Source organism: Fusarium redolens, assembly GCF_020744475.1.
Source record: "Fusarium redolens strain MPI-CAGE-AT-0023 chromosome Unknown BKA55scaffold_10, whole genome shotgun sequence".
Taxonomy (NCBI): Eukaryota; Fungi; Ascomycota; class Sordariomycetes; order Hypocreales; family Nectriaceae; genus Fusarium; species Fusarium redolens.
In genome coordinates this window covers 1,790,737-1,812,911 of record NW_025763673.1, presented here as the reverse complement: position 1 = coordinate 1,812,911, position 22,175 = coordinate 1,790,737, and the positions used below count along the sequence as shown (strand labels likewise).

General features: G+C 46.2%; 7 protein-coding genes across 7 annotated transcripts; 3 read left to right on the top strand and 4 right to left on the bottom strand.

Moving 5' to 3' along the window:
* Positions 1–1,507: 1,507 nt before the first annotated feature.
* On the top strand, positions 1,508–2,929 carry BKA55DRAFT_514772 (uncharacterized protein; the record flags this gene model as incomplete). The annotated part of the gene is made up of 3 exons (XM_046187988.1): positions 1,508–1,723; positions 2,057–2,623; positions 2,687–2,929. 3 exons carry the CDS (start codon positions 1,508–1,510, stop codon positions 2,927–2,929), a joined length of 1,026 nt encoding a protein of 341 aa, XP_046048284.1.
* Positions 2,930–3,955: 1,026 nt separating this feature from the next.
* On the bottom strand, positions 3,956–5,211 carry BKA55DRAFT_703817 (uncharacterized protein; the record flags this gene model as incomplete). The annotated part of the gene is made up of 2 exons (XM_046200627.1): positions 3,956–4,983; positions 5,149–5,211. The coding sequence occupies 2 exons, from the start codon at positions 5,209–5,211 to the stop codon at positions 4,147–4,149; spliced, it is 900 nt and encodes a 299-aa protein (XP_046048283.1). The 3' UTR covers positions 3,956–4,146.
* A 1,069-nt stretch (positions 5,212–6,280) lies between these two features.
* Positions 6,281–9,608, bottom strand: BKA55DRAFT_595251 (uncharacterized protein; the record flags this gene model as incomplete). The annotated part of the gene is made up of 8 exons (XM_046195776.1): positions 6,281–6,849; positions 6,950–7,093; positions 7,294–7,368; positions 7,422–7,466; positions 7,851–7,932; positions 7,964–7,994; positions 8,133–8,235; positions 8,660–9,608. The coding sequence occupies 8 exons, from the start codon at positions 9,606–9,608 to the stop codon at positions 6,281–6,283; spliced, it is 1,998 nt and encodes a 665-aa protein (XP_046048282.1).
* A 1,048-nt stretch (positions 9,609–10,656) lies between these two features.
* BKA55DRAFT_646747 (uncharacterized protein) lies at positions 10,657–11,742 on the top strand. The gene is made up of 2 exons (XM_046197218.1): positions 10,657–11,031; positions 11,096–11,742. Exons 1-2 carry the CDS (start codon positions 10,899–10,901, stop codon positions 11,710–11,712), a joined length of 750 nt encoding a protein of 249 aa, XP_046048281.1. The 5' UTR covers positions 10,657–10,898; the 3' UTR covers positions 11,713–11,742.
* Positions 11,743–14,594: 2,852 nt separating this feature from the next.
* On the bottom strand, positions 14,595–15,423 carry BKA55DRAFT_72040 (uncharacterized protein). The gene has a single exon (XM_046200990.1). The coding sequence runs from the start codon at positions 15,216–15,218 to the stop codon at positions 14,766–14,768; it is 453 nt and encodes a 150-aa protein (XP_046048280.1). The 5' UTR covers positions 15,219–15,423; the 3' UTR covers positions 14,595–14,765.
* BKA55DRAFT_617889 (uncharacterized protein) lies at positions 15,285–16,282 on the top strand (the record flags this gene model as incomplete). Its single annotated transcript, XM_046196730.1, has 2 exons — positions 15,285–15,931; positions 16,007–16,282. The coding sequence occupies 2 exons, from the start codon at positions 15,288–15,290 to the stop codon at positions 16,041–16,043; spliced, it is 681 nt and encodes a 226-aa protein (XP_046048279.1). The 3' UTR covers positions 16,044–16,282.
* Positions 16,283–18,451: 2,169 nt separating this feature from the next.
* BKA55DRAFT_595249 (uncharacterized protein) lies at positions 18,452–20,312 on the bottom strand (the record flags this gene model as incomplete). The annotated part of the gene is made up of 4 exons (XM_046195775.1): positions 18,452–18,975; positions 19,049–19,960; positions 20,079–20,138; positions 20,186–20,312. The coding sequence occupies 4 exons, from the start codon at positions 20,310–20,312 to the stop codon at positions 18,452–18,454; spliced, it is 1,623 nt and encodes a 540-aa protein (XP_046048278.1).
* Between the last annotated feature and the right edge of the window lie 1,863 nt (positions 20,313–22,175).

The following is a 22,175-nucleotide window of genomic DNA, read 5'->3' as shown; positions in this document are numbered from 1 at the left end:
ACGTGCATGTAGCTTCCGATGGGTTTTCAGGTTGTCACGACGGCTAAAGCCATTCTTACCGCAAAACTCGCAGAAAAAGGATTCGGGAGCTTCTCTGTGTAAACTAACGTGAAGGTTTTCAGCAAAGCCAAGCTTCAGAGGGAAGGTATCACTGGCTTAAGGTGCACTTACGTCTTCATGTGACGTTTCAGGTGTTCATTTCTTCGGAATGTCCAACTGCATCCAGGAAATTCACACCTGTGATATTCCTTTGAAGCGTCCGAAGTGGCTCGATGCTTGATTTGCCTTTGTTCCTCCTCCGAGATCTTCTCGGTGATTTCTGCAAACATGGTACTTTTTCTGTCGTGCCACCACCAGCTCTGCCAGTTTGTGAAAGTTTTGGGCCATGTGACTCCAAATCATCGACGGGACCCCACTTAGAGGGGTTATCAACGTCCTTAGCCACACCCGAAAGCTTGAAAAGCTTCTGGGGTGCTCATTTTCATCGGAAGGCCAAATCGGACTTGCAAATGTGTGGGACGTAGAAAAGTCATATCCAGCAATTTCTGAAGAGAACGTGCGGTCGAGTGAGGTCATCGAAGGCGAGACTGCTCTTTGGGATAAGTCTGGTAGCTCGTATGGGCTAGAGAAATCTGGTTGACTTTCAAAAAGGAATCGAAACACGAATCTAGAGAGAAAAGTTGCTCTTCGGTATCGTATTGGCATGCAAGCGCTTGATCAGTGCCGTAATCGGTGAAGTCATCATATCCGATACTCGCAGGGCTACTGCCAGGGGTCAGATGAGAACCCCATGGGTGCGTAGAATTCAGTGTGTCGATATGCATGACTACGAGGTCTTGGAGCCCTTTCTAAACTTGCGTGGGATGATTTATTGGAATGAAGCCGAATCTTTATATGTAAGATATGCGACTTTCAAAGCTGATGGACTTTTAATAGAAACAAGCAAATAGTGAAAAGTTTAACAATAAGAAGGAATCAACATCGACCTCAGGTACATACAAGGAGAATTCAGTGTTTGCCACTACAGCAGTCAAATGTATGAAACATGTCGTCATCTGCAACAACGCACGAGTTTTTGATCAGCGCTACAGCGCGCTATCCAGTCACTCACACCACTTATCACAATGTTGTCAGGATTTAAGGGTATCTCCGGAGCGCTGCGGGCTGCTAACCGGACTGAAAAGTATTGGGGCATTTGGCAAGACACAAACCCGAGATGATTATCACCAACGAAGCAGAATTGGAGGGTGTAGCCCTGACAGCTTTTGCCCAGAATCAGGCTCCATGAGACAATACAGTTTAGTCGAAAGTGACATTTATCATAACATAATTCTTGTATTTTCCTTGTCTCAGAAAGCATCATGAGGCAGCCTTGTACGAACCGTTTCATGATGCGTCTTATCAACAAGTATAATTAGACTTGAAGATCTATTTTGCAGCGCGACCGTTCTGAGATTGACTATATCAAGTTCCGTGGTAACCTTCGTAGCTAAACTTCATCATCACCATGGACTCCCTTCCCGTCGAGGTATACTGGATACTAGCGAGGTATCTATCCACCCGCGATCTCAGCAGCTTGGTCAGATGCAGTAGGCTAAACCGCAAACGCGCCCAGCCACTTCTATACCAGACTCTGCAGCTCAATTTCACATCTGGTATCGTTGACTGCAGTACCATGCTAGTCCTAAGGACGCTATCGACAAACCTACAGTTAGGCGGTTTGGTTAGATCTATTGATATTTTACATCGTGGCAATACATACAATTGGAGCCTAGGTCACTCTCAACTCTTAAGTCCAATTCTTTCAGCCATCATGCTTGCTCCTGAGCGAGTAACTACTTTTTCATGCGAGTGTCCATGGGTTACAGGTACACAGCCTTTCCCTAATCTCAGAAGCTTGATTCACAAAAATATTCGATCCAAGGCAGAGCTTGAATGGGTTCAGTGGCATTTATCGCATTGCAGTCAGCTCGGTTCTGTCATCCTTAGCATTCCAGCCTGGAATCTAATACCAGGTACTACGTTCTTTGAAAATACTCTCTTAACACATCTGAAGGAATTATCGCTGCATGGTTTTTGTGTCTCTGAACTTGTACCTGCCAGAACATGGAATCTGCGTAATCTGGACCTCAATCTCTGCCCTGGTGCCGATCGATTGATTCAGCGTTTGTTGGAAACGAAGAAACTCAGCTCCTTGAAAGTTCTACGTTTTGCCGGCCATCTTTCGAGGCATTCTTTTTTGGAACTGCTCTCGTATTTAGGTAAGACGTGCGAGTTGGAGGAGCTCTCGCTTCGACTGGGAGGATTGTCTCATCTCGCCGGTAAGAGTGGTGCCATAAGTTCGGTCCATCACACTGAAGTAATGGCGAACTCCAATGAAGCCGACGAACCTGTTCGACGCTTACGCTCGTCGTTGCTCGAAAATGTCATGAATCACGGCAAGATGCTTCGGCTATTGGTATTGGATATTCGAGAGGTCATAGATCAACCGCAGTCATGCATGCGATTCGATCTCTACGGAGTGCAGAAGCTCATTGGGTCATGTCCCAAGATCGAGTTTATTGGCATGCCAGTCAACCTGCAGGCTTCTGGCGGGCAGCGTTATCGACGAATGAATTATGAAGTCAGTGGAAACCACCTCTTTGTTTGCCTGACTTGAAAGGGAGTTGTATTAATCTTATCACAGAAGAACATCCATTTATCGGCGAGGCAGCTGAAAGCGTTCCATCTCCGGGGCGATTATCGCCCCTTCAGTAGAACTCTGAACGACGCTAAGCACGTGTCAAAGCCATTCCGAAACCGCTCAGATTTTGAAATCTTCATAGGTCACTACGATAAACTCCGAAAAGTTTCTTTTAATCTTAAGGGCGAGCGGAAGTTCCTCAACGTCAAAGAGGAGGAGGTCAAATTGTATGATTTAAATTTGTGAAATATGGATTAAAAAAATGAATGAAAGATAAATCATCTCTTGAGAGACCATCAAACATCGAAATGAACAAGCGTTGAGTGAAAGGCATAATCTGGAGTGTTGCATGCAGACAAGGGATCTTGAGGTCACGCGCAGAGACAATGAATTCGGCAGGGGCAGGTCTTTCACACACCACATATCGTGAACACATCGTAAATAAGCGCTAGACACGGGTGACGTGGCTATTACCATGTCTTACATGCAGGTCAGGAAACGGAAGTTTCCCGTTAGTTGGACCGCCCTTGGGTCGCACAAGGCAGTATTACCCATCACACTCTGTTGCAGTCTCCATACAATGAGACAGTTCGGTCAAAGTGTTGACGGACGATTCGTGCGCATGTGCTCCTCACGGTGTCAAGTACAGCCCCGATCGAAAGAAGCTGTGAGCACGACCCAAGACACTCTTATTGTGGCTGCCACAGTATCCGTTGCCTCCAATGGCTACGAGCATGGTTTATTATCGCTATCTCTGATCCTTCCTGATTGATCTTTTGTGAAAGATCTTTGTCGCGTCTGATCTTGGCCGGGATAATATGAATGCGTTAATGTCGAAAACAATCCAGTTTGTAATGGCCGCAGAATGAGATAGGGGCGTGGTTAGAATTGTGGACTTGATACAGGGCAGTGGCACTGCTGCGAGCTCTGGTTTGCTTCTGAGTTCTGACATATTCTGTCACAGTACAAGATAAATTCAACGCACCACAGCAGCCAGATGGCCCATGACTTTGATCAGAAGGCCAGGCTGCCTCTGGTTTCGGTTGAGAATGTAGTGCACTGGAGTTCTTCCAATGCCCTGTTAGCTCTGCAGACCCCGTTAGAAAACTTGATCCTATTGAATAGAAAGCAAAGCTTAAGCGGTTACCTCTGAAATTGGACTCAGAAGATTGCCCTTAGACACGATAAATTTACTGGGGAAAGGATTTTGCGAAACAACGTAATCAATACACAGATTTATGGCGACGAACTGGAGGCATGTAATATATCACCATTTTATGAATGAGTTCAGGATCTCCAGCGTCTCTGTAATCCACACCGACATATTATTTTATGTATTCTCTTACCTCTTCCTCGTCCAAATTCCCCATTTCAACCGACCGGCAATGATAGCGTCAGCTCATCGAATGGTACACATGACAATAAGTATCAGAAATCAGCTATCTAATGCCAGACCTCAAACTTCATGTAGCGGCAAGCTTTTGCTCGGTGTATTCATCAATATCACCTGCAGGTATAGCGGGCGAAAGGTGCTTCATTTCAAAACCCTTGATTTCGAACAAACCCAGCCAGTGGATGACTTTCGTAACGGCCTGTTGAACTTTTTCCTTAGTCATTTTGACGGAGGTTGACCTGATGACTCTGGTATCAGGACGTCTTTCAATGCCATCCATTAAATGAACCGATGAAGGGAGATTGCTGGGTGTTTGTTGGTTAAAAACCATAACTAAGCCGACCGCTCCGACGTATATCGGCACTCCTGCCGGAAGACCCGAGGACCTAATTGCTAAAATGGCCCCTAGGGTTACCGCTCGAGCGTATATAGTAGAGTGAGACTGAATCTTCCCCAAGCCAATTCTCTTGGCCACAAAAATGAGCAGTCGGGTGTACAAGAAAGCATGGAGAAGTTTGACACAAGCCTCATGCGCAAAAGCGTCCTGTCGTACCACTGCAGCAAAGGATAGCACTGGTCGCAGCATCGCCGGCGCCTGGTACGATGCTCGAGTGGTTTTGTCTCCCCTGCGCAACGTTCTAGCTAGACGGAGGCTGGTGATCGAATGGATCATGCAGGCAGCCGTGTCGAAGAGATCTGGCTGTACTGTTCTTCTGAATGCACGAAAGTAGTATCGCGTAAGCTCAAAGGTAGCAGCCAGAATATGCAAGGCCAGTGCCAGGGACTTCTTTGTACGTGAGTGTCCATAGTAAGCTGAGATACTGTGCCGTGTATGATATGCAAATATTATGACGTAGCCAAGGCAGATGAGCAGATATTGTGTGTTGCCGCTCGGTAAGTAGTATCGCTTAGGCTCAAAGGTAGCAGCCAGAATATGCAAGGCCAGTGCCAGGGACTTCTCTGTACGTGAGTGTCCATAGTAAGCTGAGATACTGTGCCGTGTATGATATGCAAATATTATGACGTAGCCAAGGCAGATGAGCAGGTATTGTGTGTTGCTGCTCGGTAAGACGTTGGTCCATTCAACCCACTGCTGCTGCCAAGCTGGGTTTCCACTGCCGCCTTTATCTTCCATAGTGAGTGAGCGCCTGGCACCAATGTTTCGAGAACCAACGTTCCGTAGGGACTGTGACAGCAGGGAAAGTTTCAGTCTTGTTAGGGGGATCTGAACAGAGGAGAGCAAGGTTTGATGAGGGTATTGGAACGGGCTGAGACTCGATCCCTGTGTACTGAACATCTTTTAAAGTATGATCCAGAAGACGCGAGTTTAGTTTCGAAATTTCATAGGCAGTCTCTGAAGGGCTATTGTATGACCAAGTCATTTGTTGTGGTACCGCCCCTCAATCTTTTCACAAACCTGCCGTAGGCACGGAGATGAAGGCCCGAAAGATTGATTAGTATTCCCAACTGGAGCCATGTGAATAATTACACGTCCCAAGTTTGTTCCACTATTGAGAATTTATGGATGGAGGATAATGCAACGTTCACACCGTGCGGCGTATTACCCGCTGACAAACGATTACTAGCTCGGTTAAACTAAGCAAGATGCGAGTTTCATTGACGGCCTGAAGGCACAGTCACCAGAAAATGGAAGAGAAACCCTTATTTTGCTCACACCTCAGACTTTGATAGACCCTATTTAATATCTTTTATTTGGGGTTGATCAAGCAGGTTAAGAGAAGGATTTGAAACAGGTGCAAATCATGTCCAGGGATGACGTCCATTTTTGACGCCACGAATGTCTTGAATGATGTATGTCGGCTTCGCTTTCTCTAATATACCGAAAGAGTAGTCCTTGATCTCCTCGCTCACTCATCTTGTTTCTTTTGATAAATGTATTGAGTTGTTTCCTTTGGGCCATATTTGAGAGGGTGCCTCAATAAAACTGCATTTATTTGCTTCAAACATCTCAGCAGCGGCAAATCGGAGGTCACCCTCATTCTTCCTATCCCTTGCCCAATCCGCCTTTAGTTTATTACTGGGTACCATATGCTCAGGCGCTTAGACTACATAAGTATTACCTCAAGAAAAAGAAAATTTCTTTATATCTTCTAGTTGTGCGTAATTGAACAGTCGAGACCAGCCTGTAAGATATCGACAGATTGATCCGAAGAATAGAACGGGGATGGAGTCTGCGAACCTCATTAACATCGTGGAGCTCGTGCAGCCTCATGCAATGTTTTACTGGCGTGACTCACATGAAGATAGAGCTGGTCGTATAGGCTGAGATAATTGAGTTCCATAGGAGTCATGTTACTGTAGGCCATGTACGGGTTGAATCCATCGCTGCTGGGGTACGTCTCTGAATTGATGGAGTCGCTAAAATGTGTTGCAAGAGAAGGTGGCATGGGCACTGTGGAGGACATTGTGCTGGCAGCATATTCACCAGCGGTTACAATGTCTATGTCGGGCTGAGTAAAGTCATAGAGAGGAAGGGGAATCTCAATGGAAGCAGGATTGACAGGGCAACCCAAGCGGAATTGTTCGTTGGAGCTGATTTGGTCGTCGTAGGTGTCGGGAAAGCCAGGCTCGCCAGTAGGCTTCACAGGTGAATTGAATTGATGCTGAGAGACGCCAGGTATTCTGGGACCTGTAGAGCGTGGTTTCCTACTGCGAGATGCTGAGGAACGGCGCTTGCATTTGGTTGGCTTTTGACGGGGCTTGTCAGCCTCTACATCGTCAGAGGAACCAGCAAGGCGCTTGACTTTATTTCCTGTCTTCGGGCGTTAGTTATGCTCGACCAGCTCGAATGGCTTTCTCTCGAGTTTTTCCTGGTGAATACAAAGACCCAGAATCGACAGGATCCAACTTACGGTACTTGCGCTGAGCAAGGCGGTTCTGCATCCTCCTCCGCTTGCCAAAATCTGATATCTTGGTCCAGTCTTCTTCGGGCTTGATCAGAGCGCGTAAGGAGGTCGGATGGGCATAGGCAGATTGTGTCATGGGCATTGCGACATCTGTGTATAGGTGAGTCTATATTGAGAGTGGTACCCCGTCTGGCTGATAAAAGAGGAAGTTTTAGCTATTTTGTCGTCGTAGTTGCTACCAAGAGAGCTGAGATCTCCTCACTTCATCCCCGCATATAGAAGTTCTGTTCTGTATGAGTTTCTTGTACTTGAGTTGGCAAGTGTCTATTGCCAAGGCATCAAGAGCGCACTGATCCTGAGGGATAATGCTTGTCTTGTGCGATCGAGGAGGTCTAGGCCTACCTTAGCAGGGGTCCCTTCAGAATCTCCACGGAATGTACAGGAGTAGCCCCATCAACCCTTGTTAGCTCGTGCATACCCATTTTTTTGGTGAAAAACGAGTGGCAACCAATTTCAGTCGAGGCTATCGGGATATTTTTATACCATGAATTAATGATTCACTCTGTGATACGCGAACAATCACAGTGGTAATCAATTCTTCGTGTTTACAGACCTGGTTGCTGTGGGTCTGTTAGGATCAAGGACGGTTTAGACAAAAGGGGAGAAGACAAATTTAAGTTCAAAAGTGGACTCGAAATTCACTACACAGTCGTTATATGATTCATTCATCGGCTAACAAGTCAAGTGCCTAACTAAAACTAAACAAGGCGGCGATCGGTTCCTAGTAAGGGACAAAAAAAGGAATCCCTATTTTTCCGCCATTGCGACGGACGCGTCCCAGTCAACGAGATACGTCAAAGTCGCTGGAAATGATCGTCAAAAACAGCCTCCCTGCACATTTTCGTACTCAAGTCAAACCACTGCGTCGCTGTGATCTTCCGTGGCAGAGACATCGTCACCACAGTTGTTAAGTCATCGATATACGCGTCCTGTACATCAAATTGTAGAAATTATACGTACTGCTGTGTAGCCGTTTATGAGCCTCGCACGGCTACAGTTAGCCACTGCTAGATCAACTGAGAAACTGGTCATATACCTTTCGCCCAGGAACTCTTCCAATGGATCTGTTGCTCTCGCCAAGATAGTCTCACACGTCATCTGTGCCAAACCCTGATCTGGCATCACCTACTTCCCATCCGCAACTTTGAGACGTCTCTTGGCTTCTAGAAGCGCAACCATACTCCTTGATCTCACCAAATGGCCTCTGTCGCCCTCTATCTTGACTCGGGGTACTTCCAGGGTATTCACTGGCAGGGCTGCTTGAGTTGATTTGCTAAGTACTTCAATCAACGTAGTTTATATGCAATAAATTCCTCTTGCGGCATTTCACCATGCGATTTGCGAACTATCTGTATTTGGATAACTCGTCCAGTCTTCGAAGGTTCTCTTCGAAGCACAACCTGATCTTGTTCTCATGCCCGCTTGCGGCTTCACTTCCAGCCTTTAACATTTCCCCTTCTTTACTTTGGCGATAAGTCTTGATTTCCGCCAAATCTGCACTAGGTAGACCCGAAATGATCTTAGCCAATTGTGGTTCGGAATATACGCTAATGAAGGCGAAAAGAAATCCAGTTATATCTCTGCGCGACTCTTCAGCACCGTTTCTGTACTTTACTTTGGCTTCCTTGGATTCGGATTTTCTTATAAACCACCCACTATCTTCAAGATTTCTGAACAAAATGTTGAACAAGGTTTCGGATGAAGAAATGGCTTCCAAGACCTTTGAAGCTTTATCGATATACGCATTCATAGCGGTAAAGGAGTAATGGTGTACCCAGATATCAGCAAGCTTTTCATCCATCTTTTCTATAGCCCATTGCTTATTGATGATCTCCAGGATCACTTTTAATCCCTCTTTGTCTGGGATGTCCTTTTTCCCATAATTATGCAAGAGTCGGACGATGATTTCTTGTATCCTGAGCTGACGCTGCGCTTCAATTATCATCCTCGCCGGCTTGATCTTTTCATTCCTTGTGATGGGTATTTTCACGCGCTGCTCCTTTGATAGCCAATTGGCAATGCCGCTTTCACCATTTACTGCTGATTCGATCGGAGACTGTCCGGCGTTATTGGGCCGATACCCGTCGGCGCCAGAATTCCATATTTGCCGGAATAAATCAAGACTCCCTTCAGCTGCAGCAAGGTGTAAGACATTGTTGCCATCCCGGTCGGTGGCATGGATATCGTACAACTCTTTCAGGATGAAATGCTGCAGCATGGCAGCACGTTCTGATTCTTTCAACGGTTTCTCAGGGCCGAAGATATACCAATCAATTCGATTGGGATATAATCCACCCCCGACGCCGGCGTGATTGTACCACCAGTCATCGGTCTCCTTGGGATAGCAGTTTTCTATTCGACGAAGGACATGAACGTGGCCGTTACTGGCAGCAGCTCTACAGGCATGGAAGACTTGGTCATCTGTCAACCGCTGTATGCTACCATTTCCACATAGATATTCGACCACCGACTCATGTCCGCGCTCTAAGGCTGCGACCAATGGCGAACTAGGTACATTGGGACCCTGATAGGCATGTAGCCACAAGTCGAAGCCGACAGAATCCAAATGTTTCAAGGTATCGATGTGCCCAGATATGGCCGCCATGGTGGCCGGATTGTAGGCTTCGACGTTTGTGAACTGCTCTCCACTCATTTCTAGGGCTTTTATATCATTGACTTTACCATGATAAGCCATCCAGGTAGATGCCCAGCATTTATCGTCCGGCTTCAATTCTGCACCAGGTTCCGGGTCCCGGCCAAAACGTGCTGCAGTCAAAAACGCGTTGCGTTTTGTATCCTTGTGGGAAGGGAGGTTTTCAAGACTGGACAAATAAAAATATTCGGATGCATCATAGCAGCGTCGTGCCATAAGCGCTATTGCCACAGCCTCTTTCCACGACGGTCCGCCACGATCCGAACTCTTGTGCAACTGGGCCAGGATATCGTCAGCTGCTAGATAGGCTTGACTATCAAAAAGAGATAAGAATCTTTGAATAATCTGGTATGGGTCGCCGCACGGTCCCGCAGGTGTGTCTGGTTTTGATGTATAGTAACAGTTCGAAAAGAACTTTTCCACACGGCTGCGTATGTGTATGTTACATTCATACGCGCTGGCGAGGTTGCCCAAATCAAGATAATTAAAGATACGATCCCAAACCTCCTGAGATAGCGCAAAGATTCCAGACATTATGGGAAGTAAACCTGCGGTAATCCTTGAGGTTTATGTTGGTAGAGTTATAGGGCAGCAACTGAGAGTAAAGAAATGTCATATCTTCTTTATGATACCCCTCACAGTAAAACCTAACAAAACTTGTATCGGTCTAATTGGGCAGGAAAAACTGGATAAAATGACCCGCCATAACCAATCGTAAAAAGGGTGCCCGGAAGAAATATACCCGCAGCATGTACCTACCCCACTATACCCCCAGCCACCCTACAGGCTGCGATGGTGTTTACTAGACGATGATCCCTTGAGAAACGAATGGGGCTGACGGCTCTGTGAATTGGAGTTTGTCTGTGTAGCAGCATTACTAGCCCTTTGATCTGGGACCGGTACAGGTAGTAGCTGAAGGGTGCCAAGGGGCAACGCCTTAGAAAAGCAAAATTATGATTGAATTCGGGGCTTCATTTCAACATACACCACTCAAGGAATTGTTTTGAGGCACACAAGCAGGGCGGGATTGAGAATGCTTGTTCGGTTCATCACTCATCAAATAAGCACTTACGAAGAAACGCCCCGTGTTTGTAATGCTGCTCTTACGGCTGCTACTATTATAAAGATCACCACATCTTTTAACCCATTCTCCCTTACTTGGGGGGTAAGTTCCCTTATTTAGTCACATCGTCCACAATATTATCGCTCGCCTTCCGACACTATTACGCACCCAGTGTCACCATGCTAGCTGAGCTTTCCGTCACCTTTACTTTAGCTGCTTTTGCTTTAGCTTCGCCGCCAATTGATAAGTTATGTCCAAGTCAAAGTGGCATGCCCGCAAAGCCAAATCCCACCCTTCCAAACAATGGTGGTGGTAAGAATTAAGTCCGCCATGTAGACATATGAAAAGATTTCAGTTGAACTGACGTAGCCTACAGCTTCTGAGCTCCCTGAACCGTCTCAGGGAGCGGCTCTCAAGCATATCGCGCTTGGCTTTGGTATTCAAAACTACACCTGCGCCGATACCGACACCACTCCTACATCTGTCGGTGCTCTAGCTGTCCTTTACGATGTCACTCATCTCTACCCCGGACAAAGCCACTCATCTCTGACCCAAGCCGAATGGGCTTCGCTCCCAGGTGAGGTTCTAAACACGCTGAAAGTTCCTCTGAATCTCAATGAAAATGGTATCGGAGCCTCCCCCATCAAACCGTTTCCCAAGAAACAGGATCTCAAGGTTAGGAGCCTTTCAAAGAAGATCTCCTACCTTGGCCATCACTACTTCAACTCTGTCGGTGTTCCGACTTTCGACCTTGACAAGGCTTGTCAACTGCTGATTGCAAAGAAGATTGACGGTATCAAAGCTCCTGGTTCTTCCCCGTCTGGACCCGATGGCACTGGTGCTGTGGACTGGCTCTTCCTTGGTGATGCTGGCGGCAGCCACGGAATTTCTTTTGTCTACCGTGTTCTGACAGCCAGCGGTGCTTCTCACGGATGCAAGACGAAAGGAGTTGATAGCACTTCCTACGCAGCCATGTATTGGTTTTACAATTAAAATAAAGTCATCTTCAACGGCCGAAACATTAAGGGATAAATAAGCTGGCAATTACAATTCAAAAATAAACCTTGATCGAACTAGAGTCGGAAATTGTTTAGTATTCTTGTGATTATGAATCATCAGATTCTTTGCTCTCTTTCTACTGTCTTTAAATTGTCACGCATCTGTTCTCATCTTATGGCACCCTCTGTTGAGGTTTATTGTTCAGCGGGGAAAGTCGAACCGATGCCTCGGTAAATGTGATGTTAGTGTATTTGAAGACATGATCCGACATTTGCTTCCATACAAAACCAAATTTTGAGTAACGCAAATGCTGGGATTTACAGCTTGACTTATTAACTTCCTTCAGGCTCTCAGCACTTGATAGCTCGTGGGCCACGAAGACGTAATTGACAGTGTATTACCCTATAGCGGCCTTTCTATGCCTAAATTGACTATGGAAGTCTGGCATGGTGACCATCTACTGCGAGGTACATACCTTACACTTAGCCAGCTGTGATACACACCGTCAGGTAGACCTTTAGCATCATAAGATTAGTCTTTCCATCTTCAATATAGCATTTGAAAAGTTTTCATTCATCGGCATCCATGCAGCAGCTCGGCCTTCTTCCCTTCGTCCGTGCCACCAATCGGAGGCCAATGTGGGTCTTCTAATGCTCCGCTGGTCTTAAGCTCTTAGCCCATGGACGGAACCATTTTTGATAATTCACCTCGTACTTCTACCCGTATCTATCGATTTCTTCACAAGTTTGACACTTTGGAGACTCATTCTAAAAAAAAAAAGAAAGAAAAAAAAAAGAATAACATGTTCCCTTCCCAGTGCGTTAATCGTTCTTTACATCCTTGCGGTTGCCAGAATGATCGAAGAGAGATTGAGAGAGAAGATTGGTAAGTAACATCCAGGTCGCTGATCGACCAATCTAGTCTGCTGCAGCTAGTAAGCGCTGTCACAAATTAGCCCCATTGTGCTCATCAGTTTACAAATCCAACCACTATAACTATTCCTCATCAGTCTTAGCGTCCTAGTAAAACCGGGTTAGATGTTCTATTTAATTCACGGACCCCCATACCCGGAGGCTTGTTGAACTACCGACTGCTTGCCAAGACGCCAGCGTCACAGGACCAGACAATCATGCGGATGCGAGCTGTTATTCTAACCGGCTTATCCGTGCCCAATCACGTCATACAATGAATGAGGCGGGGATCGAAATGAAAGAGGATTGGAATTTAGGTGTGGCTAACCTTAGTAGGGCTAGACCCCCACGGGGCTGCTCGTTTTGTGCTAACTGAATACCTAGCCAATCAACCTAAGTTTGTTTTATCTTCGCAACTCATTAAACTGTGCTCTGGCTACAAAGTAGAGTGTAGTTGACTTGATTGGCTCTGATATGAACTCCAATTCATTTCAACGACTTAATACCCATTCTACAGCTTCAAATTTGTAAGAAAGTGGTGTCTATTCGAAGAAGATTCAACAATCAGCGACAAGAAAAGATGAGTTCTGGCACTTACGAGAAGAGAGGATGGTCGTCTTTGTTGCATGCAGTAGAGTATCGACTAACGGTAGACGTCCAATAAGAAGATCAATGTTGAGCCTTGTCGGGGTCTGGGACACGCGGCCATCCAGGAACCAAATGAGCAACAGGGCAAAAAGCAACGGTGCCCCCACGGTCGGCACATTAACGGCCTATAACCTGCACCAGCCTCTTGGAATCGCCCGAGTCAGTCGCGCAATACATTTTAGTCAGAAACCAGGCACGCATCTGGAGAATCTATTAGAAGCGGCGCGTGGAAACCCGCTCCTTGCCCAAGTTTGACGTTATCTGGTGGAAGCGAGGCTCATCTCAAGTGCGTCAAGGCTGCGGATGTATCACGGAACCACGGCGCGCCCAGGATTCTTGAGCAATACCATATTCTGGCAAGATTGTCTCTTTTAATCTTAACCCACCAGGGTCCGCGAAGCTTATACTCTGGGTTGAATGAGGGGGCCAAAGATCTTTGAAAGAGTACGGCTGCATTGTCGCTCGTACGGCAGCACTCTACAACTCAGTGTCCGTTTTAATTAGCTTGGATGTGTGACGGCTGGCTGAATAGGGTGGCTTCCAGAGCGGAATGGTTGTTGGGAAGCGGAAGCCTCGAATCTCGATGATGCAGCCGCTGTTTCGGGAATTGCCGGATTTAACATTACAGTAGCAATTAACCATGTCCGTAAGATCCGGCGCGGGAAGACTTCCGGGGTAGCACGGCGCGGGAAGACTTCCGGGGTAGCACGCCGCGCGATTTAAAATTGAGCTTGGGGTGCGACTGACTCAGGGCCCGGTTGCAGAGGCCAGATTTACAAGCTAGTCGACGAACTAAAGAAAGTGTCTTGATTGTAACATTCAACGGCTGCATTGGTCAACTCGTTTCAATCTTGCATGCTGCCAAGCTTCTCATCAGGTCTGGTCGTGAGACATTGATAAGCTGGATGATCATACTAATTCGTCGAAGCGGCGCAAAACTTCGTTATCGAAGTTGAACCTATAGTCACTCATCCTATATGTCGCATCCCCATGGTCGCTCATTCCAATATCAAAGTCTTTTCACTCTGGTCGGTAATGGGTCTGATTGGAAAAGACAGCAGCGAGAAGCCGAGCGACATGAGCAGTCTCGTTTATCGAGGCGGGTCTGTCTTCCTTCACCCTGAAAAGGCTAGTCAATCTACATGACCTCGTGTTTCGCTTTGACGCAATGACCGGACCCATGAATGTCAATGCTTCACAAATATTTTGTTCTTAACCCTCAAGGACAGGCTCTGATCCCTGTCACTCTCCACCTCGATTTCACAGCACTAAATTAGTAATACCCAGCCTTTCTGCTCATTCTCGTCATATTGAAGTACGCGATGTTATGATACTGACCTCGTTACATACCGAAAGGCGGCCGATAGAAGCAGGATTCTGATGAATCGAGTTGATTACCACGGGAGCTGAAGTTGTCACTTGCGGATTAAAGAATCATGAGGCTTCTGCAGACCTCTCAAGCTTCTTCACCCTCACCAATCGCCTTCGTCATGTCTCCGGCTGCAGCTCCCCTGCTCCGCCTGGTAGCTTAATAAAGTCAAAATCTTTCCTGTACACTATCAGGTGAAGCCCCTCAGCAAAGTGTCGATACGGATCGCGTCTTGGTACTCGGACACTTGCCTTGAAGGGGTAATGATTTGGCCTGATCATGTTGGTTTGACATGGGTGGGTGGAGTCATCATATTCATAACGAGGGCAGCGCTTGCGACTTACTGGTCCCAGGCAGGGGTTCAATATCCATGACAGAAGGCAGTAGCAAAATGCTGTTGGTGATCGGTACTGAGTATTGCTTTCTGAACCAACACAACGAGAGGCAGACGTCCCGACAGTATGGCTCACAGGCGGGTACTGAATGTGCGATGCATTATAAGAAGAAAAACAGCGCCAGATAGGAACGAAAAGTAAAGTTGTTGAAGCTGTCACAAATCCAGTTTTCCTCATTTTTTCCCCGTTTCTTTTTATCAAGTTTCACGACACCGTCGCATCGCGGCTCAACATTTAGCTTTTGAGATGGACTATGATTTGTCGCGGCAGCAAGGGACATTCATACATCCACACCTCAGCACTACCCAGCCCTTCGAGCCATCTGGCTTAGTTCCTCCACCGCACTCAGTTCCTGTTGCCGACTTGCCAGCGCCTCCATCCCAAGATACAGCACAGACTGTGCCCCGGACACAACTGAGTAGTTCCGCCCTTCCCACTGAAAACATTCCTTTCTACGATATGGTACCGGAAGTTACCCTGAATTCCTGTCCTTGGGGTTATCCATGTTGTCAAGGCCACGGCTTGTGTCCTGTCTTACACCCTCTACAATACCCCACCAACTATAGCTCCATTGATCACTCAATGTCGGACACAACCCTATTCACGTCCACCCAAAGCACCGTTTACCAGCAATCCGCCCAGACAAACCCACCTATAAGCGCAAATATCTACTCATATGAAAATATCCTGAGATGCCTATTGCCGAGCGAACGATTCATCTTCGAAGAAAGACTGAAAAACACGTCATGGAAGGATATCCTAACAGAATACAATCAACGCTGGACCCCAGTTAACCATGACACTGCGCTCATGAAAAGGCTGCAGAAATTACGGGAGAAATATGTTGTCATCAATCAAATCCTGCCATCAAGGACAGGGACCGCTAAAAGGTTAGGACACAATACACATGCGGTTGGAATCCCATGTGCTACCTGCGGGCTGCATAATTACTAAAATCTCATGAGATCTACTAGAACTACATTTCGTTACAAATCAAGATGATACTCATAAGCCAAAACCTAGATGTTACAGCTTGGTCTGCGCGACGGGCCAGGCGAGAGGAGTCCCAGTTTTGAGCGGTTTGTTTGCATGGTTGTTTCGCGAACTCGGTTTCCAGTTGCGGGATTGAATAGTGTCTTGAAAGTTTACAGGGGCGCTATTGAGAGTTCATTTGAGTATAATAAATGTGCGCTTGGGACAAAAATTGGGCAATGAACGTACATATGAGTGATAAATGCTACCCCATTCTCTAAAATAGACCACGTGGTGGAGTGAAGTGCTATTGTCTTCTAGTATAATGATAATTTAGCAGGGTAAGCGGTCTAAACAGTAATCACAACTTATGACCTAACCATAAAATAGGCGTCACAGTTTTAGTGTATTGAAATATAAAGGGCTAAATATCATAATTAGATACTGAATTAATTACTAAGTTTAGTAATATTTTAAATCTAGAATCATTGTCTTTAAATTAATATGAACTAGTTAGAGTAATTGTATTAGAGTATCGAGCACTTGCACCTTCCTCTCCTACAATAACTCTTGATTGTAGTACAAAGCCCCATAAGCCGAGCATAAGTAGTCAGTCGCACTGTGTACTCTCATGTCTATACTGAAAGTGGACATACTGATGTACATTCTTCATCGATGTAAGCGACAGTACTCATGACTCGCACTGCCATCGTATCCCCACTTCCCCAGTTTCGCGCCCCGGAATTTCAGGCAGCAGCGATACTTCTAAGTACTTCATTCGTCCAGCCAGAAATTGCTTACGCACTCACAAGCCGGCCCATTTCTGACAAAAATCGTATTTTGAAGTACAGCCCATGTAGCTCGAAGGCCCCACTCTAGACTTTATAAAGAGCATGTTGTTTCAGACCGGAAGGTGCGAGTGCTCAATACTGTACAATGAATTGTAATAAATAAGTTAAAGTTGTACATATATAACAAGTACAGATAATTTTTTGAATAGCTTAATAAAATAAAACTTATAAAAGACACCCTTTCCCTTTCCAAACACCAGAAGGGCTCAGTTTCGGATCACTAATGAATCATCAGCCTGGTGTCCGACTTGGCGGTCGGGCAAGTCATGGTGAGTAGTTAACTAGCAGGGCGCCCTTGTCATTCTTTGCCCTGTTTGCCGTGTTTTGGTGTGTTTTAGACTTTCGTGTCCATCTTTCATCTTGGTTTCTATGTTTCCTCCGAGTCTGTTACGTGCTCTCTGGTGACTAGGCTTTCTATCTCACCAGATATAAACTTGGAGTGCCCTCGATGGCCACCTCTCTCCATCAGTACGGACATCCATGTATCCTTCACTACGTCTTTGCATTTCCTCTGTAGGGTTACAGGAAGAGTTTTCATTCAGCTAGTCAGGTTCACGGGTTAACGTAGACTCTTGAATAGACCAATTATACTTCACAAGGATGTTCCCTTTATCTGGACAATACATATGTAAATGCTTTGGTGATAGGCATCGTTTGCCTTATCTTATAAATATCTATTTTCTGTCTCCATAGTTCCGTTTTCTATTGGCGTCTTGACAGGTCAAGTTAGCATTCATCCTAGTATTGAATGAAGCTACCTCTTTTCATGGCTGAATGTGCTGTCTCTTACAATCCCCGAGTTTTCAAACGGTATGTGCAGATGTCAATGTGCCTTGGTCGTGGAATCTTCTGAGTAAAGTACACTGTCTCTTTGGAATGGGGGGTGTACCGTTCAGAAGCGCGAGTCCTGGCACAGTGTTTGATCTTCATTGGCATCTTGTTGCACAATTATCCAGCCGCTCATCCCATACATCAGGTATATGTAACTCAATTCTGATATTTCGGCCTGGCGCTGCAAAGAAAACGAAAGATTTTGAATGAACTATGGCCCTTTGCGGCGGTCGCCTAGCTTATGGTATATGTGTCAACAGCTCGGTTGCTCGTAATGTCAAGTGTACTCTTGAAATCACATAATCAGTTTGTAAAAGGACGAATAAGATCTTAGTTTCCTTAGTATAATTTTAGTGATTCCAGGCAGCTTGTTCAATCCCATCCGAGTAAGATAGCAAAGTTGAATGGAAGGAAGAAGAAGAAGAAGTAGAAGAATACAGGGAAGTACACTTGAGCATATAGCACACAAGGGCAAACACAAGGAATTACCCACCCATTTTCCTGGTTCCGATAACATATGGCGAGTCGAGCAACAAAATATGAGAAGATGCTTATCTTTTCCTCGCACTAGAAGACGAAAGGGAGGTGATACCTTTGCACAAATGGTATGTATTTATCCTTTCTTTTGATAAGGAGCCGTAGGATCTCCCCTAAACTAATCTCTGGACACATGAGTATCTGTCGCAAGGTATCACCTAAACTAGCTAAGGATTAAAAGAGACCGATATTGATGATTGGGCGAACACCTGCCAGTCTTTATAGTTTCGAAGGAAGCGCCGGGACCTCGTCCAGGTTTCTGAACGCACGTAGACCGTTCATAAATGATTCCCACGATTCATCAGAAGTGATAGGTGCTGTCACGTAATCGTCTAAATCAGATTGTGAAGCAGATTCCGATCTGATCTGGGCCAAGACTGCATTGTAGGACTCAGAAGCTCGAGAGGGTGCATATGCCTGGACTGCTCGCCCAGGCGCAGGCATAGGATCTAAATCCTCACACAGGCAGATCCGCTCATACAACAACAGTACATCCAACGAGAGCCCCGCGTTCTCGGCGGCCTCATAGGCCATGCGATTCCCGATTGCTTCGGCCAGCAATCGGCATCGAGGTAGAATGTGACGATCAAATGAAGCGCCACGATGTTCCTCATAACCCCCGACTCTCTCAAGCCGCGATTTCATGTCTGCCAGTAAGTCTTCCTCGCGTTGCGCCAAGCGAGACGATCTGTTCCGCGCCTGTGGGAGATCTAATTTCCCCCCCAAAAGCTCTGACATGAAGCCTAGGAACGGAAATGGTCAGCTTACTTGTGAAGTAAAGGCGACTGCCAGCAGGCAAATGCCAATGGTACATACGAATACACAACACCAATGTATCGCCTTCGGCAATTGAATTTCCGTGAAATGTTAGATCCAGCTCGCTTATTTGATTGTACGCGAAGAGACCTTGCCACCCGCATCTTTCAGCGAGAGACCTCAGGACTTGAGAGGCTCTGACTACAGTCGCCTTGAAAATGGTGGCAAGCGCGTGCTGCATGGGGTCAGTTAGATCAGGGCACATATCTATGGTCCAGTGAGCGAATGCATGCAAGACCTTCCCATGAACCCATCCCTCGACGATCGGATGTTGCTGAGTAGTGAAGCTCATAATCTTCTTTCCTGCTTGCCCATCGGTTGATGTGATAGTCCTTCTTTCGCTATAGACAGCAGCTATGCGTGTGCTGACCTTGATAGCCGAAATGCCCATGATAGAGAGAGACAGCGTTCCAGCTGCTATACGCCAAATCTGTCGTAAAAACTCAACACGGTCGTTCTTTGGTTTTGAAGAAGAACCGAGCAAAGCCGATGAGGGCAGATCCACATGGCTAAAAGTTGTCAGAGAGTGGTCCAGCGGTTTCGTACCCGGTCTTGTAGGAAGAATACGTGACGTAATCCCGGGCCTCATCCCCCCTGCATCGCTGAGGAACACAAGGAAGGGCTTCACGCCATGACTCTGTCCGTCAATCATGAGTCGAGCGAACACTATGGCGACGCGGGGCATTTCGCAATACGGTGTTGTCGGAGGCATTGCTTTTGAAGCTCCTGCATGAGGAGTATCCAAATCGTAGGAGCCATCCGGCAGCAGCGTTGCAGTTGTTTCCAGGTTGCGAGCATCCAAGCCATGGCCAACTTCGGTCAACATGAATTCACCACAAATATCAAAATTCAAGAGCTTATCGAGTAAGTCTTGTAGATCGGGACGCTCTTTGACGAAAGAGCAAAGTGTTCCTATGCAAAGGTTTATGTGTATCGCTGCGATAATGAATGCCGTCATGTCGCGGGCAGCAATCACTCAATTGGCTTATTCAGTATGGCCCCAGAGTATGCTAAGGGTTATCAAACTCACGATCAAAATGGAAATTCCAGAATTTGGGGGTCAGATCCTCGATGTCATGTTGTGTCAGACCTGCCAAGTATCTTAGTGATGCTCTCTAATCAAGACTATGCACGCACCGCTGTGGCGACACATCGATTTTGCTCTCTCGTAATGTATAGCTATGTCTCGTTTGGAGGCGGGGGCCACAAGGTCATGGTCGCGGCGCCAAATGTCCTGTGTTAGGATTGCTTTGGATTGAAACATGCTGGAGGCCTGCTGTCTTAGATGACTTGACGGTAGCTCTAATGAGTGTAAATAGAGAACAATGCACGGCCAATATTGCAAGAGACAGGCAAGGTTTATTTTAGCTGTCCAGTTGCTCTTATAGAAAACGAAACTGTCTTTTTGGACCACCCATCGAAGTATCGAGCACACTCGTCAGACAATCGTGATAATCTCGACGAGATGGATTAGAATGTGAAAATACAGGTCCACTTTCCATCACATACTTTAGTGAATCATGTGGATTTTTTTCAGTTAGGGATTTCGGTAATGGGATGTTGGGGACTTCTGAAAACCTCGGAAGCAGCCTCAATGCATACTCCCCCATCCCCCCTCTTCCCCCTCCAAATAAAAATAGAATATCTGAGAGTGATTTTCTTTCATGAGCAGGTGTTGGCTAATATTAAATTGCAAGAAAAACCTTGTTCAAGAGCTCGCCGTGTTCAGCAGCACGCTGGAAAATTTTAATAAAGGAGGATAAAGTTTATATTCAAATAGATATAAGCTCTATAATCTTTTAACTTGGAAGGGAGCAAAGTACTCGCCTTGTAGACAACTGGTCGATGTATCATCTAAGAAGTGTTGCTCAAGTAGTGAGCCTGTTTATCTAGGGTAACTCAGTGAATGGCCAATAATGAGTCTGATATCGCCCAGCTTGATGAAGCCACCATTAGTTTGGTCAATATCGTCGAAGCATACAGCGCTACTACCAAAGGGATTGAGGCGCAAGAATACACACAGACCATAAACGGAGGCGAGCCCCACCGGCATCGCGAAGACTAACATTGAACCCGGATGAGGTAGCAGTATATTTGTCATTCCCAGTAGTCGGTGGAGCCATTGGAGCCCGTGGCGCCCAGCCATGAGTCAGTACGCTTAGGTCGTCATTGAAATTTCCACTCCGCTTTCACGCCAGCCACATTTGTCCAGAAAAGGCTAGTGTGCACTATCCAGTTCACCTGCGTTCGGGCATCATCAGCATAAGCCATAACATGACGCGGTTTCACAACGTTGTGACCTGTGGAGATGACAGCTTCAATTTAACTGACTCTGCATGGCGGGCCTGTTGTTTCTCATGATAATACTAGGGAATCCGTGCTGTATATGGTATCGCAGTCTATACGTTGTATTTATATCCAGTTACGTAGCAGAGACCGGTATACTAAGTATTATGCAGCGTAAAAGCCTGCCCCTGGTGAGTCTCTCTTTTTGTATGGGCTAGCTTTATATGTCTTGTTAGTACGTAATATCCTGTTTCGGGGATTTTGTTGAACAAATTGCAGCGCCGAGAACATGGCTCTAGATACTCTTTCCCTGCAGTCGCTTCTACAAGTCACTATTGAACCGGCTATAAATATCTCAAACAATGATAATAAATAGATACTCGCTCAAGTCAGCTTGGCACGCTCAAGGGACTAAGCGGCTCCTACCCAACCCTCTGATCCCACCTCTCCCCCCTAAGAGTTGTCGGTTAAAAATAGTAGTTTTACCTAAAGTACGTACAAGATAGAGGCTCCAGTGAAGGCGTACCTGACTGTACGTCAACGATCAGCTTGTATTTCTGCCAGAACTTACTTACAACTAATCTACGTAAACGAGGTACACACAGATACAAGCCTCGATGCATTTAACCCACTCTCAAGGCATGTTCCACTAATCAAGCTGTCGAATCTATGGTTTCCCTTGCTGGATTATCTGTATTATTTTACATAAATGCAGACGCACGGTAGCCATCATAGTCAGCTGAAGCGAACCTGATCCTGAGATTATCAAGTACAGGTGACCCCCATAAAAGGTCGGCGCATCACTTGATATACTCTCCACTCCAGATTGCGGCTGACGGCT

Bases quoted from the DNA above. Each gene is read 5' to 3' on its own strand.
- BKA55DRAFT_72040 (XM_046200990.1), bottom strand. From the start codon at position 15,218: ATGAGGAAAACTGGATTTGTGACAGCTTCAACAACTTTACTTTTCGTT.
- BKA55DRAFT_646747 (XM_046197218.1), top strand. From the start codon at position 10,899: ATGCTAGCTGAGCTTTCCGTCACCTTTACTTTAGCTGCTTTTGCTTTA. The intron at 11,032-11,095 runs GTAAGAATTAAG...CGTAGCCTACAG, and splicing joins CCTTCCAAACAATGGTGGTG to CTTCTGAGCTCCCTGAACCG.